Genomic DNA, 15,767 nt, shown 5'->3' on the forward strand with positions numbered 1-15,767 from the left:
CAGAGAGACATGTGCAGGGATAATCAAGGGAACAGTGTGGACAGAAGAGGGAATCAAAGTAAGCCACATGATTGACCACTCTCTTAAAACACACACACTGTAACTACTTCTGTAAAATTGCTTCTTTACACGGTGACTCATTACTTAGCAGCTGCTGCAGTGGCCATAGAGATGTAATACAAGTCTGGGGGCTGGGAAAGATACTGCAAACAGCCACAGAGAGAGGATGGAAGTGTTTAAATCCTGTCCAGATTTGGTCTGCGTTGTGAAAGACTTAATGAACCCCTTTGATCAGGAGGGAAGGGTGGAAGAAAAAAATAGCTCAGAAAAAATCAGCTCAGTAACAGAGCTGATACCAGGCTAGGGCCTTTTCACTACCCCTCTGCTCCTCTGGCTGCAGAGTGCTCCCTGTTGGTCTCCCATTTACTGCCTCACTGATGGCCATGCTACTGTCAGCCATTGCTGCAAAGAGCTGACTTTGATTCTTTTTAAGAGCCCATCAAGCAGTAGAAACAGAAGTCCTCACTGCAACCCAGGGAAGAGTAATTCCTGCTCTCAAAGACTTGATGACCCTTGAGGTCTTTTCCAACCTTAATGACTCTAGGAATCTATGAAAATTACCTCCAGATACTTCAAGTTGCTTTCATAACATCCTTTCAGAAGTGGGACAACTGAGATACCATCTCTGTTGTCTTGCAGGAGGCAAGAAGACTTTTGCTTCAAATGAGAACCCATGACCAAAGTTAGGATTCTGATTTGTCTTGTGCTCAGCAGTGAAACCCAGCTGGCAGCTCAACAACTGCCCTCAGAGCACATTCTATGACCTGGACATGACATTACATTGGATAACTGACCTGCAGAACCTGTAAGCAGCACTAAGCTTTGCTCATGTGGGTTAAAAAAACCCCACAAGACCCTAAAAGAGTCCCTCAATTCTCAGGCCTTCATTAAGAAGACTCTGGAGTTACACTGAAAATTCACTTTGTGTTCTTTGTGTCCAGCTAGGATGGTGTGAGCACGTTTCATACCTATTCAGATCCAGTAATCAAGGAAGAACACACTCATTTTTGTTTCTCTTGCTAAGGCTCACTCACTGGAGCAGCAGCACCGAAACATGACCTGCAAATCTGGCACCACTAGGAACCCAGGAGACCACTGACTTCTCTCTATCCCAGCCTGACTGGTACAAATGACTGCTCTGGACATCTTGGTACCTGGATCTCCTCTATGGTGTGAACGATGAACGTGTCCTGCAGGTCCTCCATGGCCCCTTCCATCCAGTTATTGAAAGGGGCAGCTCGTTTGGCATATTCCAGGTACAACTGGTCAATTGTTTCCAGTAGCTTCTCTGTCCTCTGGGCATGCAAAAAAGAAAGAAAGGAAGAAAGAAAATCAGGAAAGATGGTTAGAGAAGAATAATCACAAAGATATGTGGGTTGTCTGAGCTTCTCCTTCCTTTCAGACCTCCTCGGTGCTCCCAGGGCAACAACCCAGTAAAAGTCTCTCTACTGTTAAGAGATAACACACAGGATGGATTTTTTCCTCTGAGGGAAAAATCTGATGTCCTTTGAAGTCAAACAAAACAAGAACAGTCCTTTCAAGCAGAATGAAATTACAAAACACAGAAAAGCAGAAATAAATCAATAGCCTGAGCAAATGTATGGCCACCATAATTAGGCTCGAAGGGGAAAAGCAGGCTAAATGTACTGAAATGTAGCCCTCTTTTACAGCCCAAGACCTTCTAGGCCTGCATAAAAGAGCTGAAGTTGGTTGCTCACGCCCACTGCAGCTTGCTTCCCACAAATGACCTACCCAGGCAACCCCAATGGTCCAATTTGTAACATGTCTCACCTCCAAGGCTTCTCTGCGTTTCTGAGTTAGGGCACCCAGATTATCCCACTGATCACAGATCTTCTGGCACCTGGCATTGACACTGGGAGAGTCGTAATAGTCCAGCTCACTATAAGGGGTGGAGGAAAAAAAAGTCAAATAAAGACCTTTTAGAGAAGAAAGAGAAACCCAACAGAAGTCTTCATCAGCCTTGAGGACAGATTCAGACAAAGAGCTCGTGGTGTCTGCAAGTAAAGTGAGCCAGGAAGACAGCAGTGTCTAGTTTTGGAGACACTGTATGTTATGGTACATCAAACAGCACAGAACAGGAAGAAAAACAACCGCCACCCAAGGCCTCGACAAACACTGGTGCTGGCTGCCCAATGGGAACAACTTGGCAGCGGGGAAAGGGAATATAAACTTCTGCTCAAACTGGGAACAAGCAGATTGCGAGCACAGCAATATGCCCCTGTATTCTGCTTAAGAACATCGTGCAGGTGAACTATCTGCATCTTGTCCATCAGAATGGGCAGCGAAGATTTTGTTATGAATGCAAAAAAACTGCTTAAGATTGTTCCAAGAGTTGCACAGTATGGGTGGGCAAGGAACAGCTCAATTACACAATGCATTCGTTTATTTAGGACAATCCCAGAACTCCAGTGTAGGTTTCTCTCCCATATGCCTGACAGGGAGTGCTTTGCAGAGATGCCTATAGACTGGCACTCATGGAAGACAGGCTGGGGAAGGGAGAGCATGGGGGTCAGCTGAAGCTCGTGTCTTGTACTGCTTTGTGCTCCTGGTTCTGCACACAAAGAGAGAGAAACCTGCAGGCAGAAGGAGACCTAGCCAAGCTGGGATGTGTCAGCATTGACAGAGAAAGCAGAATAACTCACTGGGCTACTGAGTGACTCTGGGCCACCTGATGAGCAATTCTCTAAGCAGTAATGCAGGTGTAAACAGTTTCCTCTTGCCTCCCCCAGCTTTGTTTCTCCCCACCATTGTATTGCCCTCCTGAGGTGTGTGGGCACAACTGCTGGTGAAGTCTTGCAGTAAACTAGTCAGGAAACTGGTTTGGGCTAAAAATACCTTTTTCTTTGCTGGGTTTTTAATCCAGATCAGTTCCTTGATCTACTTTGCTGCAGAGCCAGCACTGCAGATGAAAGAACTGCTTCTGAAAGCCTGGCTTGTAACGCACTTTGCTGGAGAGTGGAATGTGCTCATGCCTCGAAACGTGCCTGTCCTGGGTGGCCACGGTGGCTGTCTCCAGACCCTCTCCATCTCCCTGGCAGTGTATCTCTGGGGGACAAAAGAGCTCAACCATGGTTTTTCAGGGCATGGCCTGTTCGCTGAGATGGAATATGGCTTTTGGAAAGATGGCAGAGCCCACTGTTTTCACATTTTGGAAGAAATCTCTCCCCTGGCTTAGGGGCCAGTCTTGCCTGTTGCTCTTAGAGCTGCAGCTGCTTTGGCTGGCACGTAGCATGTGCTCTGGAAGTGACAGGTCAGCTAATGCTTGCTGACCAGCCAGCCGCGGTTTTAATCTTACTGACACGGAGGATTGCCTTCAACTCCCCTCCTGTTCCAAGGTCAATCCTCCCGTGGACAAGGGAGCAATTCTGTAAATCTGTGTTTTTAAAGGAGATAACGATCTTGATCAAATAACCCCGACTTTTTAGAGAAAACCAGCTTTTCAGCCCAAGAGTACTGATCTTAGCCCAGACACTAACTTGAGACAGGACACTGTGATACAGAATTGTTTTTAAAATAGGAAACAAAGTCAAAGTCAAAGCCAAGTTGTTCAGACTGCTTTTGCCAAGAAACACACAGAGCTTCATATTTTCTCTCCCCATGCTGCAGAGGCCAGCTCTTTATCTGCCTGCTATCCCTGGTAATAAACTTTCTGCCCTGAGGAGACCTCATTTCTCCTGGTAAAGTGCATCACTTGTCACTCCAGGGAAAGGAATGGAGGTGAAGGTTTTCAAGCTGGAGGAAGCAGAAAGGGAGCTGAGCGTGTGGTGCAGTATTCCTGGGGCAAAGGGCCCAGTGTGGCAGTAGAAACCACAATTGGCTCTAGCATCAGATTTTTTTTCTCCTGCCAGAACAAGGAGCATTTTTTTGATAAAAGAGCAAACTGAGGGCCTGCTGTCCCTCTGCTGTTTCCTTCTATTCCCGGAAAAGTACGACAGCTCTGAAACCTAGCAGGCGCCAGCAGCAGGTCAGACTCTAGGACAGGGTTCACAGCAGCGTAACAAGCTGGAGAAGGATGGAAACTTGGCTTGGGAATATAATTCTGCCACCCCCTCATCAGCACCCACGACTCAACCATTTTCTGGTGCATCCGGATACTGGAGAGCAGTATCCTAGATACTGTTTGGAAACACTGGGATTTCCCAACATTTTTGTATGGGGACTGATTTATGGCTCTCCGGAGGGCAGAGGGCAAAGCTGATTAAGCCTCTCTGGCCCCAAGGACGGGACGTGCGCTGGGGTGCCGTACTTCAGCTCTTGTGCAATAGCAGCAATCTGTTCCACCCGGTCCTGGTGTGCAGCCAGGTCACTCTCAAAGGCCTCGTGTTTCTTCAGCAGGGCCTTTATCTCCGAGAGGGTAGCGGTTTCGTAATCCTTCTGCTGCAGCATTGCCTCCTTACCTGGAGAGGGAGCCAAAGGAGAGGAGAATGAAGAGCAGGCCCCAGTGCCCCCAGCGCCAACGCAGCCTGTCAAAGGGCCATGGGACTCTGCCCGAGGCTTGGCCTCACGCGTGGCCCTGAGACGCACAGTTCTCACCTTCAAACCACAGAGTGCGAGTTTGCCATCAACAACAGAGAAGGGCGTGCAGCAGAGCTCAAGCCAGTGCTGTCATGGTTTATACTGGACTTGTCTCAGTATGTGCAAACTGGGCTATGCTGATCCTTTACATGTCAGCTGTAGCATTTACTGTACAGTAACTTTTCCTCTGCTCTGCAGCTCTTTTCTATCCAAGGTGCTCACTTTACAACAGTTAAGAGAATCCTGATGTGGCTGCATGATGTAGCAGAACAGAGATCAAGCTGATTTTGCAAGCATTATTTTCTAACAAAATGAGAAATTAACCTAGCATTCTCGAGAGGAAAATCTCATGGAAGGAGCTATGTGTTGTCCATCTCTTCCTCCCTGCATAACAGACAGCACCAGATCAGGCAACAGGAAGCAGTAGGGTGGCATTACCATCTGTCCAGGACTCATGAATGGATGCCTTCTGCCGGAACTTCTCTGCCAGGTGATCCAGCCTCTCTAGCCTCCGGATCTCGTTCAACAACCACTCCTCATAGCCCTTCTCAGCCTGCTCCAGGCCACCCCAGGCATTGTTTATATCCTACAGACAGGAGCATGAGGAGAAAAGGCAAGTCAGAAGATGGGGTTATTGATGTATGTCAGCATTAGTTTCCATGAGCTGCATCACTTCAATTGGTTGGAGAGAGTGAACGTGGGCTTTTAATCTCACGGGGTTGTGCAGACAGGTCAGGAAGACTTAAGATAAGCAGGACTAGCAGTGTCAGAATATAGTCGTCTGCATGAGAGTCCCTCTCTAAACACTTCCCCACAGCAAACCTCAACAAAACCTAACCATTTTTCTATTAGAAAAAATGACTTGCATCCAGATATCTCTTAAAGGCATGCAACTTGTGAAGAGCCTCAAAGTCTGGTTTAAACAAAGGGAAGCTTGACCCTCTCTTACTGTGGCCTCACTGAACTATATTCTGTAAGGTTCCTACCACAGAGTAGCTCACACTGAAGGTGAGGCATGCTCTGCCTATCCACGGGCAGAAAAGGAGTCCCATTTTTTAGGCACAGTTGGGGTATACATGAGCAGTTACCACTCACCGAGACCATTTTCCCTTCTGAAGGCATGAAGGCTGGCCTGTTGCTGAGCCGCAGCTTGGTCTGCAATGTGTTGAAATTGATCTCAAGTTGGCACTTCTCTTGGACCTTGGGGGGCTTGTGCAGGCGGCGGTAGTCCCGGAAGTCCTCCAGTTTCTGCTGCATGGCTTGCATGGTGTTCTCTGGGGCCCGGTTCTCCAGCCAGGGGATGGTGCGACGGATCCACTCCAGCAGCTGGAAACAGCAATGACAGGAAGCCTTGAACTGAAAACTGTGTTAAAACTACAGGTGTTGCTCTGATCTCATTAGTGACTATTTACTTCTACGTTTGCTGTCAGAAAGATTCTGCCACCAGCAGAGCTTGTAAAGAAAAGCCTGCTGGTTTTTTTTGGAGGTACTTTTTTAATGAACAGCCCCTTCCCTACCACACTAAGTAGCACTGCTCATTGCAGCACTGCCAATCCAACACGCTTAAGGCACAGCTTTCACACGATCAGGACTCAACTGTGTCCTCAGATCACGCTAGAGTTTTGCTGGACTGTGACATAACTAAAGGATGCTGTAAGTCATGTTATCTCCAGAAAGGTCTGACAGGAGAAATCAAGTTCTTGCCTCCAGTTACACTTTTCCCACTCTAGCACCCTTAAAGTCAGTGTTGCTCTTTGAACAGCCCTCAGCGAAGCTATGCAGGGAGACAGCAAAATACCAACGCAACAGGCAGTCTGCAGTGTGAGTGGAGCAGTGTCCCGTGCTTTTCAGACCAGGCTGAAACCAGGCTCAAGGGCTGTGTCTGCCCTTCTGTTCTCCATCTTCCCCTCCCTACTTACCTTCCACAGACACACTCCAGTCCACATTTGGTCACTTATGCAGTTTCACAGTTGTCAGTCTGTCAGCCCTCTCAGTTACCAGAGCAGCCCCAAGATCGTATCCCACACAGATTCTTTCCAACTATCAGCAAACGCACCTCTCTTTCCTCAATTCTAACTTCCTTTCTCTCTGATCCAGTTCCTGACTTCCGCAGTATATGGGTGCATGGCAGTGTGAGGATGACTGTGGGACCTGATGATCTTAGAGGTCTTTTCCAACCGTAATGATTCTATATCAGCATGCAATTTGTATGAAAGGCATTATGAAGCTGTACAGTCCTGAGGAATGCAAATTAAACCAATTTGGTTTTTCCTTTAATTTTAGCATTTTCGTGACTGTTCTTAATAAACTGAGAAACTCAAAGCTGCTTTGTGGAAGCTTTCTGTTTTCAAGTAGATTGTTACTGCCTTTAAGGTAAGTTTGATCTTTAATTTTTCTCCATCTAGAGCTGGGGGAAGAATTTTCCAGGGAAATGTTGGCCAGTAGCTTTCCCCAAGATCAGCTGTCAGCACTACGTGCAATTCCTTTCCACATAACACCACCCAGAAACCAACAGCACCATGGACACCTACATCACTGGCCAGCTTTTCGTAGTCTTCCATGAGCTGTTCATTTTCTTGGTTGACTGCCAGCACCTTGCAGATTCGATTTGCTGCTGTCTCCGCCTGACAAAGAGAAGAAAAACAGAAGGAGGGAAGTGTGAAAAAACCAAACCAAAAAACTAAAGCTTTCAGCTTAGCTTCCTGCTACATACCTGTGAGTAAAGTCTCGTACCTTTGGCTCTAGCAACCCATCAGTGCTTCAAAATGTCTGTCCTGACCTCTCTGCTTTCCATCTGACCTTCTATAACAATTTATTTTCCCCTTCTCAGCTGAGTAGGTTCCTTCAGAGATCTCAGCTCTACTGATCCTACCCTGGATGTTGGGGGACAACCACCTTTCTGAGCTGCCAGGGTTTCTGCCACCACCTCCACTCCTCTCACCAGCATTCAGAGCTGCAGCACCAGTAACTGAGTGGTGTTGAGCTGATGCCACCCTCTGCTTGCTTTTACCCCAGGAAAGAACTACCTAAACAAAGTTAATCCACAGAGAGGACTTTGGAAAATGTCTAAATCTGTTTGGAAGTTAAAGTGGTAGATACTCCTCTTAACCCTAAATTCTGCCCAGCAGAGCTGCCCATGTATTTATGGCACTCATTACAGGGCCACCTCCTCCAGCATCTTGCCACATGACACCTACCACGTCTCATGATCCAGATGAGAAGATTTAATTTTTCCTGTTTCTGGGCAATCTTTCTGCTCACTCTCCCAAAACAAGTCTCACCAAGAAAAGTCTGTTGTTACTACATAGGTTTTCTTTTTTTCCCACTGTGAGATCAAAACCTTGTTCTCTGCAGGGAGCTGAACGCATTAAAACATTAATTTGGAACAAAGTAAGGATCAGAAAAATCCCAACTACAAACTCAGGAGCAGTCAGTCTGCCCTGGAGTGCCAAGCATGTGTCTGGCATGGGGAACATAGAGCAGACTGACCCTGCAGAGCACGTGTCTGCAGATATTAGCTCCTTTCATCACTGTCATGGTAGGTGTCAAGCCACAAAGCCTTGGAGAACGTGCCCCTGTGATGAGTGTCAGGGGGATTGCTCAGCACCCTCTCATCACAGCACAGCTTTTGCCCTGATGCCACAGAAAGGTGCTAACACCATCCACAGGACTACTTCTCCTTACAGAGCTAAGTGGAGATGAAGAGGAGAGGGCACATGCCAACACTACAACAGACCAGTTGCAAATGATGTGTCCTGCCTTCAAATCATGTGTGGGACTGATGCCAAAAGGAGTTTTGCTGAGCTTATGGCTGGCAAGTTTCAACCTTTTTCTATTTTTAAAGGGCCTTTTATTATCTTGTTATTCAATCTCCAAGGCCATTTGAGAAAAACCCTCCGATTTTTGCAGCTGATGCAAGGCAGCAAGAATAGCAATAAAGTCATAGGCTATACAGTGATATATGGGTTGCTAAGGTCCCAGGGGGTCTGGCAATCTTACTCATTTGTAAGAAGCTGTAAAAACATATATTCAGTCATCTGTCCCTTCACTGAAGTGGGCTAGCTGGCAGACACACAGATATTAACAACTTTAAAACACATTACAGGGACTTGTACAGGAGAAAGAGCAATTTCCCTAAAAAAAAAAAAGAAAAAAAAACCTGCAAAAATGCCAACGATGGTTACATTTAAGAAAGCTTGGTTTTTGATCTGCTGTTAACTAAAGTTTGTACTGTAATGGAGTGCTTTTTGATATCCAGAGAAAACTTTATAGACATGGGACCAAACAGTACATCAAAAAGACACTGCCAGAGCCCTGCCATGATGTGAGCAGTGAGTGCAGGGAACTGGTGCTGCCAAACGTTAATCTCATTTGTCCCAGGAGAGGAGCTCCCTGTGCACTCTTAACTCTCTTCTTTCTATACCCCAGAAACTCGCTGCAGCAGCTGTGCAGGAGGGACCTCACTTCACATACCCATATTTACATGTATCCTACAACGTATTTCCTCCAGCTGCCCAAGTCTTTAAATACGTGTGTGTGTATATATGTGTTGAACATCTGTCCAAACACAAAAGCCCTTTGAATGTCAGCGATTACAACATCATTTGCATTATTCTAACAGATGAAGAGTAGAGGCTTTCCCTCCCCTACCAGTACTTGCTTCCCTATGGTTCTCGCCTGCTCCAAACTGCTCTGTGCAACAGCACACTGCTGCAGCAGCAGCAAAGGCTCTGGGGCCACTGTCACCATTCATGTCATGAGCAACGTGTTACACTGACTTGCTCTGGGAAAAGCAGGACAAAAGGATCCCGGTGCTTTCAGGGAACCTCCACAAATACCTCCCACACTGCTACTAATGAGCTGATCTGTGGTGTTGGCAACCTCAGTGAAACACCTTCAGGTAAAACAGTGGCACACGAAGACGCTTACATGAGGCCCAGGCAGCTCCCCCTACACATTCATTAGTGGGGTGTAAAAAGCCACTTACTACTGAAGGCAATGATGCGTTTAGGATGCTCATGCTGGCTCCAAACAAGCCAGGATGTCCACAGGATATGGGGCGGCACTGAGAAGATGCACCGTATCCTGGGGTCTCAAAGCTGCATATCTGTGCTCTCAGAGAACCTGCATGAGCCGATCAGCTTCCAGTGTTGAGCTGACACGTTATACTTGCACTTAGAGACCGCAGAGAGGGCAAGCCCAGGGCATTCTGCTCAATACCACAATGCTGTGTGATACGTATGTGCTGGTGGACTCAAAATGGAAATCTGAATAGCCGAAGAACAGCTAAAGTAGCAGTGATTTCTCTGCTTTTTGTCTTTTCTGTACTTCTCAACCCTGACTTGGACTGCTTAGGGTGGAAGTGGAGTCAGTTGTCTCTCCAGCTCATGGATCCAGGTCTCTTCGCTGAGGAGGATGATAAAGGAAGGCATTCCCAAAGTGCAGTACATAGGGAAGATGCCTGCTTGTTGCTGTCCTCTGGCCTCAGAGGACCACCCCAGAATACTGTATGCCAAACACAATCTCTTAATAAAATAGTAAAACGTTAGTTAGAAGTTTTCACCCCAGAAATCAAGTTTACAAAATATTAAGCCAACCAGTAGCTGCATGCATTTAGTGTGAAAGTCAGAAGCAGTTAGAAAACAAGCAAACCAACCAAAGCAAGTATACCTACAAATATAGATATGTAAAAAAAAATGGCATAAAGAAAAAGCAGCCATCTACACACACATGTCAGGCTGGGGACCCTGTACCTTCAAAGGCTCAGTATAAGAGAGTGAAAGAAGCAGAAAGCGGCTCATGGGACTTCCCCTTCAGGACTGGTGGCAGTAATGAAAAATCTGAATGAGAAATGGAGCGACACCACAGTAAGTCACCCGACCGTGCACCAGGCGGCAACACATTACAGTGTGGGCTCAGAAATCACTTCGCATTTGCCCAGGGGTTTGAATCTGTGCCCCTTGGTAGCTGGCTAATGTAGAGCTAGGGCAGCTCCAAAAAGGAGCTGTGCCCCCTTCTGCCAGGGTACGGTTGAGTTGCTGGCCCATCAGGACTGCTAAAAACTTAATAAAAGATTAAATCTTTAATCTTTCCTATAAAGCAGCCAGACTACATGGGATTGAAGCTTTAATAACGAAGAAGCTCCATCTCTAGTTCTTGCCCCAGCCACTCGGTTGAGGTCCTGAGGCAGGAAAAGGTTGTTTTCAGCTATCCCAGGAGACCTAACATCCACCTAAATTGCCGATGAGAGCATGGGACCTGCTGAGCAGGTTTCCAAATCTTGGAATGGGGGCAGAGAGAAGAAGAAGGGATTGGCAAGGGGCACGACTGCTCCTGCAGCAGGCCACAGCCCTCCTCATGTTGTGGTTTGCTGTTTCCTCAATCTGGAGTTCTTTGGGTTAAGCAGACAGCAGGGAGCAGTCCCTCAGGGGCACTGGGCTGGCATGACTTCTGATACTGCAGTCTTCCTGGGCAAGTATCAGCTGGCTGGAGCTTGCAGCCTGGTCTTGAGGGTTTCGAACTATTCACAAAGCAGGATCCCAGCGGAAAAGTCATGACTACACAAATTATGCCAAACGGGCAAGTCTGCTGCACTGCTGTGGGACATATTCCTGGTTCCTTGGAAACCAGATAGCATCATGTAATTTCTATGAAACAGGGCAAAGAACAAACAGCTTGAGCTAAAGAGCTGCTCCCTGGAATACACTGCCTGTGCTTGCCCTCTGAAAGTCAGCATCAGCAGGGACCTGCATCAATGCTGTGACCATCAGCACTGCTTTGCACAAGAGATGGCTAACTCAAGTTAGCCCTCAAGCTGGGCAACACATGGACTGTGTCTCGAATAGAAAAGGCGTAGTGAGAGAAAGGAGCTGTGGCTGGGGGGAACAGGGAGATTTTACATCTGCTCATAACATGAAGAATGCAGTCTTGAATTTCAGATTTTATTGTTCCAACGCCTACAGTGTGAAATTAGCAGTGATCCTGTGGAAAGGCAGCAGCCCAGCCAGGCTATGGCATGGGAGGAAAGGATGGACTCTTCTATTCAAAGGATTGCATGGAAATTGCTGTTTTGGAGGAAGTTTGCCCAAAGGTGAACTGTGACTATTTGGTTCCTCTGAGGACAAGTGTCCCAATGCCAGGCAAAGAGACTTGGGAATAAAGAGGGAGCAGAGGAAGGACTGAAGTTACGGAAATGGGCAAAGCAGAGGAAAGAGAAATAAAACATATAGGTGGTTTTGGTAACATAGGAGAATGATCAGCAAGAAGCAAGAAATGAAGAAGCACGTCAGTTTGGGAAAGCTCAAGGCCTGGCAGGAATGGACTCTGTGGCTGGAGCACAGAAGTGCTATGTAAGCAGCTCACAGATGATTCAGCCTAGGAAAAGACCACTGACCCAGCTGGGGCTGAGCGTGGAAGGCAGGCTGGCACATCAAGTGGGACAGGCTGTGATTTCCTGGAGCAGGCTGATTTGATGGTGGTATTCTGGAGGCGCATTGCCTGGCCAGGATGCTGCCCACGAGACACTGAAAGGTACCGACTGTCAGAGCAGACATTCACTCATCTTTCTCTGCCAACTTTACCAAATGCTTTCTCCGCTGCTGGGGTGTGGAACTGGAGGGGAGTAGCAGCTTGAGTCTGTCTGAAAGGACATTTACATCACTTCTCAGTAAGACTACAGATGGTACCTCCAAGCACATCGCTGGATGCCTTGGGCTGCCCTGCAAACGCCCTGGGGCTGATGGGGGTCTGGCACGTTCCTCAGTGGAGAGGAGCGGTGGGCAGGGCAGGGAGAGGAGAGGGGGTTGTTAGCCATAGAGTCTCACCTTCTGTGCCCCTGAGAAGGCGTGGTAGTAACATGAGACATAGGTCATTATGGCCTTCTCATCCGGCCTTAGCGTGCCTATAACATCTGTGCAGAGAAGGAAAAGAGGTTGAAAGGATAAAGTAAGAAGCAGCACATAGAATAAAACAAAACAGTCATGGGTGGCGTGAGAGGGGGAGAAACCTTCCCATCATGCATTGCAGGACAGGCCAAACAGATTTCCATGCGGAGAGCTGGGAATTCGGATCAGAAGGTGGCTAGCAGCGTTGGCTTGTGGCTCAAAGCGGCACCCCTCTCTCCCACCCCCCAAGCCAGGGGGGTCCCGAGCTGAGGATCTGGGCTCTGCACCCTCACAGCTGCAGTCCAGGGGCCTGGCTCAAGGATGCAAATGGGCTGTTTGGAGGTTTGCAGGGCCGCGCTCAAGGCCTTTCTGTACACCGAGGAGCTACAGATCAGAGCCTTCCTATGCAGTGCACTTCCTACACAGTATCTGCTCTGCTACAACGTACACTGCCTGTTCCTATGGCACTGAAGTACAGGCGGCACTCTCATCTTTGAGAGAGATGTTTACAAGGTTTCACCCACAAAACGTTTTCCTTAAATGATTCCATTACCAACAGGAAAATGGCTAAGCCAGACACAGCAAGGACTCAACTGCCCGATTTCCAGCATGGTGGGTGAGAAAAGAGGACAAAAAGAAACAAATGAACAAAATCAGGCATCTCAGTCATGATAAGCAAAGCTCTGTTTGCAAATGAGACGTACTCATTAGATGTGCTTTGTAAGTCCCAGGTGAACTGGGTCTGAATTTGTGGCATAACTTGAGAAAGCAGCAGGTTCAGACCTTGAAGCAAGGATGCAGGAACCTGCAGCATACACAAGGTAAAAGACAAAGATTTGGGTATTCGTAGAACCCTTCGTAAAACCACTACATCAGCTCTGTTTCTCAATCTTTGAAAAAAGACAAAAAAGTGAGTGGGCATCAGCACTGCTTCCAGCGGGGGCAGACTGCGGTGTCCTGCTGAGCAGCCCATCTATGTGGTGCTCTCCACCTTTGTGAGACAAAGCATCCTAGCTTCTATTTCACAGGAATGAAGGGTGCAGGTCCTCGGCCGTCAGGGCAGCAGTTCGGAAGGCAAATGGAGAGGCAGAGCTCCCCACTCCCTTGTATTTGCTGGCATATGTAAGTGCCACTGGAAGTACGCTGACTATGGGGAAATGGGACTCCTGGCTCCCTTGCCCCACGTATTATGTCTGGGGCACCACTTTGAACCAACAGCCAACTCTACCAAGAACATAATAATAAAGATGCCCGTAGCTAGAGAGGAGAGAGAGAAAGAAAAAAAAAAGGTTTGGACATTAGCAACGGCACCAGGTGTGCTCTGTGGAGGGAGCTTGGGATCCTGCGATACCTTCTGGGCTCCTGAGAAGGCGTGGTAGAAGCTAGAAACATAGGTCATGATGGCCTTCTCGTCAGGACGGGCAGTTCCAACAATGTCTGTCAAAAAAAACCTCACGTTAAGAGCATAATCAACTGATGGGAGGAAAGCAAAGGAGAGGGAGAACCAACACTGTCCGGGAGGCCTGCTGGGGTATGTGCTTGTCATAGCAACTCCACAGGGCTTCCCAGCACTCCCCAGAAGATGTGTGTGTCTCAGAAGCCAGGATCACCCTCCTGATTCCCCTCCCATATGATAAAGCTGCTTCCAGGGTCTGGCCAGGCTAATGCAGCCATGTGTCAGCACGTCTCGTGTCACAGCACTTTCCCGTCCTGAGAACACGGCTGTGAATGCTGGGTTGTATCAGTCCAAAGTGGCAACAGGTTGACATGGCTTTTATCAACATATTATACTGCAATTCCTCCATGCAGTTCTTCAGGAAAGATCCTTTATCCCTTCCTTTCCATGCCCCCATCCTCCATTTCAACACAATAATGACCTGAATTTCTAAAGGCCCTTGCATTAGTTTCATTAGGGGAAACTCAACACCTCCAGAGATCAGAATTAATGGTGTGGAGGACTGCACATCAGGTCCACTCCACGAGGAAGGAAAGTGATCAGGAAAGAGCAATGAGAGCTCCTGCAAGGGTCCCTCTTCATCACTGCTAGCTTTGCTGAGGTCTGAACTACAGAATGGCAGTAAGCACTTGAATCTACTCCAGAAACCTCATCATTTTCTGTGAGCTCAGCATGATGAACGCAGGGAAAGCAAGACTCATCCCTGGGGATGGGAAATACTCAGAATACAAACATCCTAGCTACCCAAATACAGATTCACTGGGTTCATCTGCTCTATCCCCACCTTTCCCCCTTGCTCCTCTCACTTTCCTGTTTAACAAAAGCCTTTAACTGCTTCTCCTGTCCAAAGCAAGCCTGAAATACAGTTTCTACCATTGAAACCAGCTGGCTTCAGGCAAACAGCCAACAACCAGTGAACTATTCCAGGCTGTTGTTTGTACTCCAGTCTGCAAGGTCTGTTGCCAAGCTGGTCCTGACAAGGCCCTGAAAAGTAATCTTTGCTGTCCCAGTGGCCTCAGGGAAGCAGTCAGTCAGTAGCAAAAGCAACTCTGAACAACATGGATCTCTGCCTTGGTCTCCAGACCCAGTCAGCGTGGGGTCTTCATGCCCAACGCTTCTGAGTAGTGAAGAAGAAGCAGTTTATAACACTAATATCATGGCCCCAAAAGGAAGACCACCAGCAATGCCAGAAAAAACCCAACCAACCCACATTCTGGAGCAAAAAGAATGCAGTCCTACACCACACATTAACTCAGTATTGAGCCTGATTCTTGAAAGGCAACGCTTCAGTCAGTAGTGGACATAGCCAAGTGTTACTCATTTCTGCTGCATCAACCCCACGTTAAGATCTCCACACCAGACTCAAAAGACCAAGGGGCACAGGAGGAAGAGGGAAACAGAACAGGAGATTCATTATTCCATCGTAACCTTTTCCCTGTACTTTTAGTACATGGTGATGGAGGGAGCATTCAGAGGTTACCGAATTCTTGTATAACACAAGTCCACCTAGAAGAAGTGGGAAATTTCTTAATAAAAAGCAAGTTAAAAGTCACTGGGTTCTACTTTACCTTCTGCATCCAGCATCTTGGGAATATCCAGATACTTCTCAGCCACATCAAAAGCTGTGTTTAGATTAGTGAGAGGATCATCCTGGGAAAGAAACAGAGTCAGAGCATCAGCATCAGCTGGTAACAAGGTACACAGGATTTGTCTCAAAGCAGAGCTATTGTGCTTGGTTCAGTTCAGGTAACTGTGCTGTCCAGACAAAACGGTGTGTGAATCCTCATGTAGGAGGATGAAATAATTCGCTTCCTTTTGAAAGTACAGCCTGG

At 47.5% G+C, this 15,767-nt stretch overlaps 1 protein-coding gene across 2 annotated transcripts in view; it reads right to left on the reverse strand.

Annotated features, from left to right (window-relative positions):
* Positions 1-15,767, reverse strand: part of LOC104542436 (alpha-actinin-1) — a 45,228-nt gene that overhangs the window by 10,349 nt on the left and 19,112 nt on the right. The window contains exons 6-14 of one of the 2 annotated variants that reach the window (XM_010186743.1): positions 15,504-15,585; positions 13,791-13,916; positions 12,420-12,505; positions 7,128-7,220; positions 5,692-5,922; positions 5,035-5,182; positions 4,328-4,478; positions 1,852-1,960; positions 1,215-1,355 (exon numbers count right to left, since the gene is read on the reverse strand). In XM_010186743.1, coding sequence (XP_010185045.1) covers positions 1,215-1,355; positions 1,852-1,960; positions 4,328-4,478; positions 5,035-5,182; positions 5,692-5,922; positions 7,128-7,220; positions 12,420-12,505; positions 13,791-13,916; positions 15,504-15,585 — 1,167 coding nt within the window. The remainder of the gene's footprint in view (positions 1-1,214; positions 1,356-1,851; positions 1,961-4,327; positions 4,479-5,034; positions 5,183-5,691; positions 5,923-7,127; positions 7,221-12,419; positions 12,506-13,790; positions 13,917-15,503; positions 15,586-15,767) is intronic. The other variant, XM_010186744.1, reaches the window with a different exon arrangement.

The sequence above is a fragment of the Mesitornis unicolor genome, unplaced genomic scaffold (assembly GCF_000695765.1).
Source record: "Mesitornis unicolor isolate BGI_N332 unplaced genomic scaffold, ASM69576v1 scaffold3236, whole genome shotgun sequence".
NCBI classification, from domain to species: domain Eukaryota; kingdom Metazoa; phylum Chordata; class Aves; order Mesitornithiformes; family Mesitornithidae; genus Mesitornis; species Mesitornis unicolor.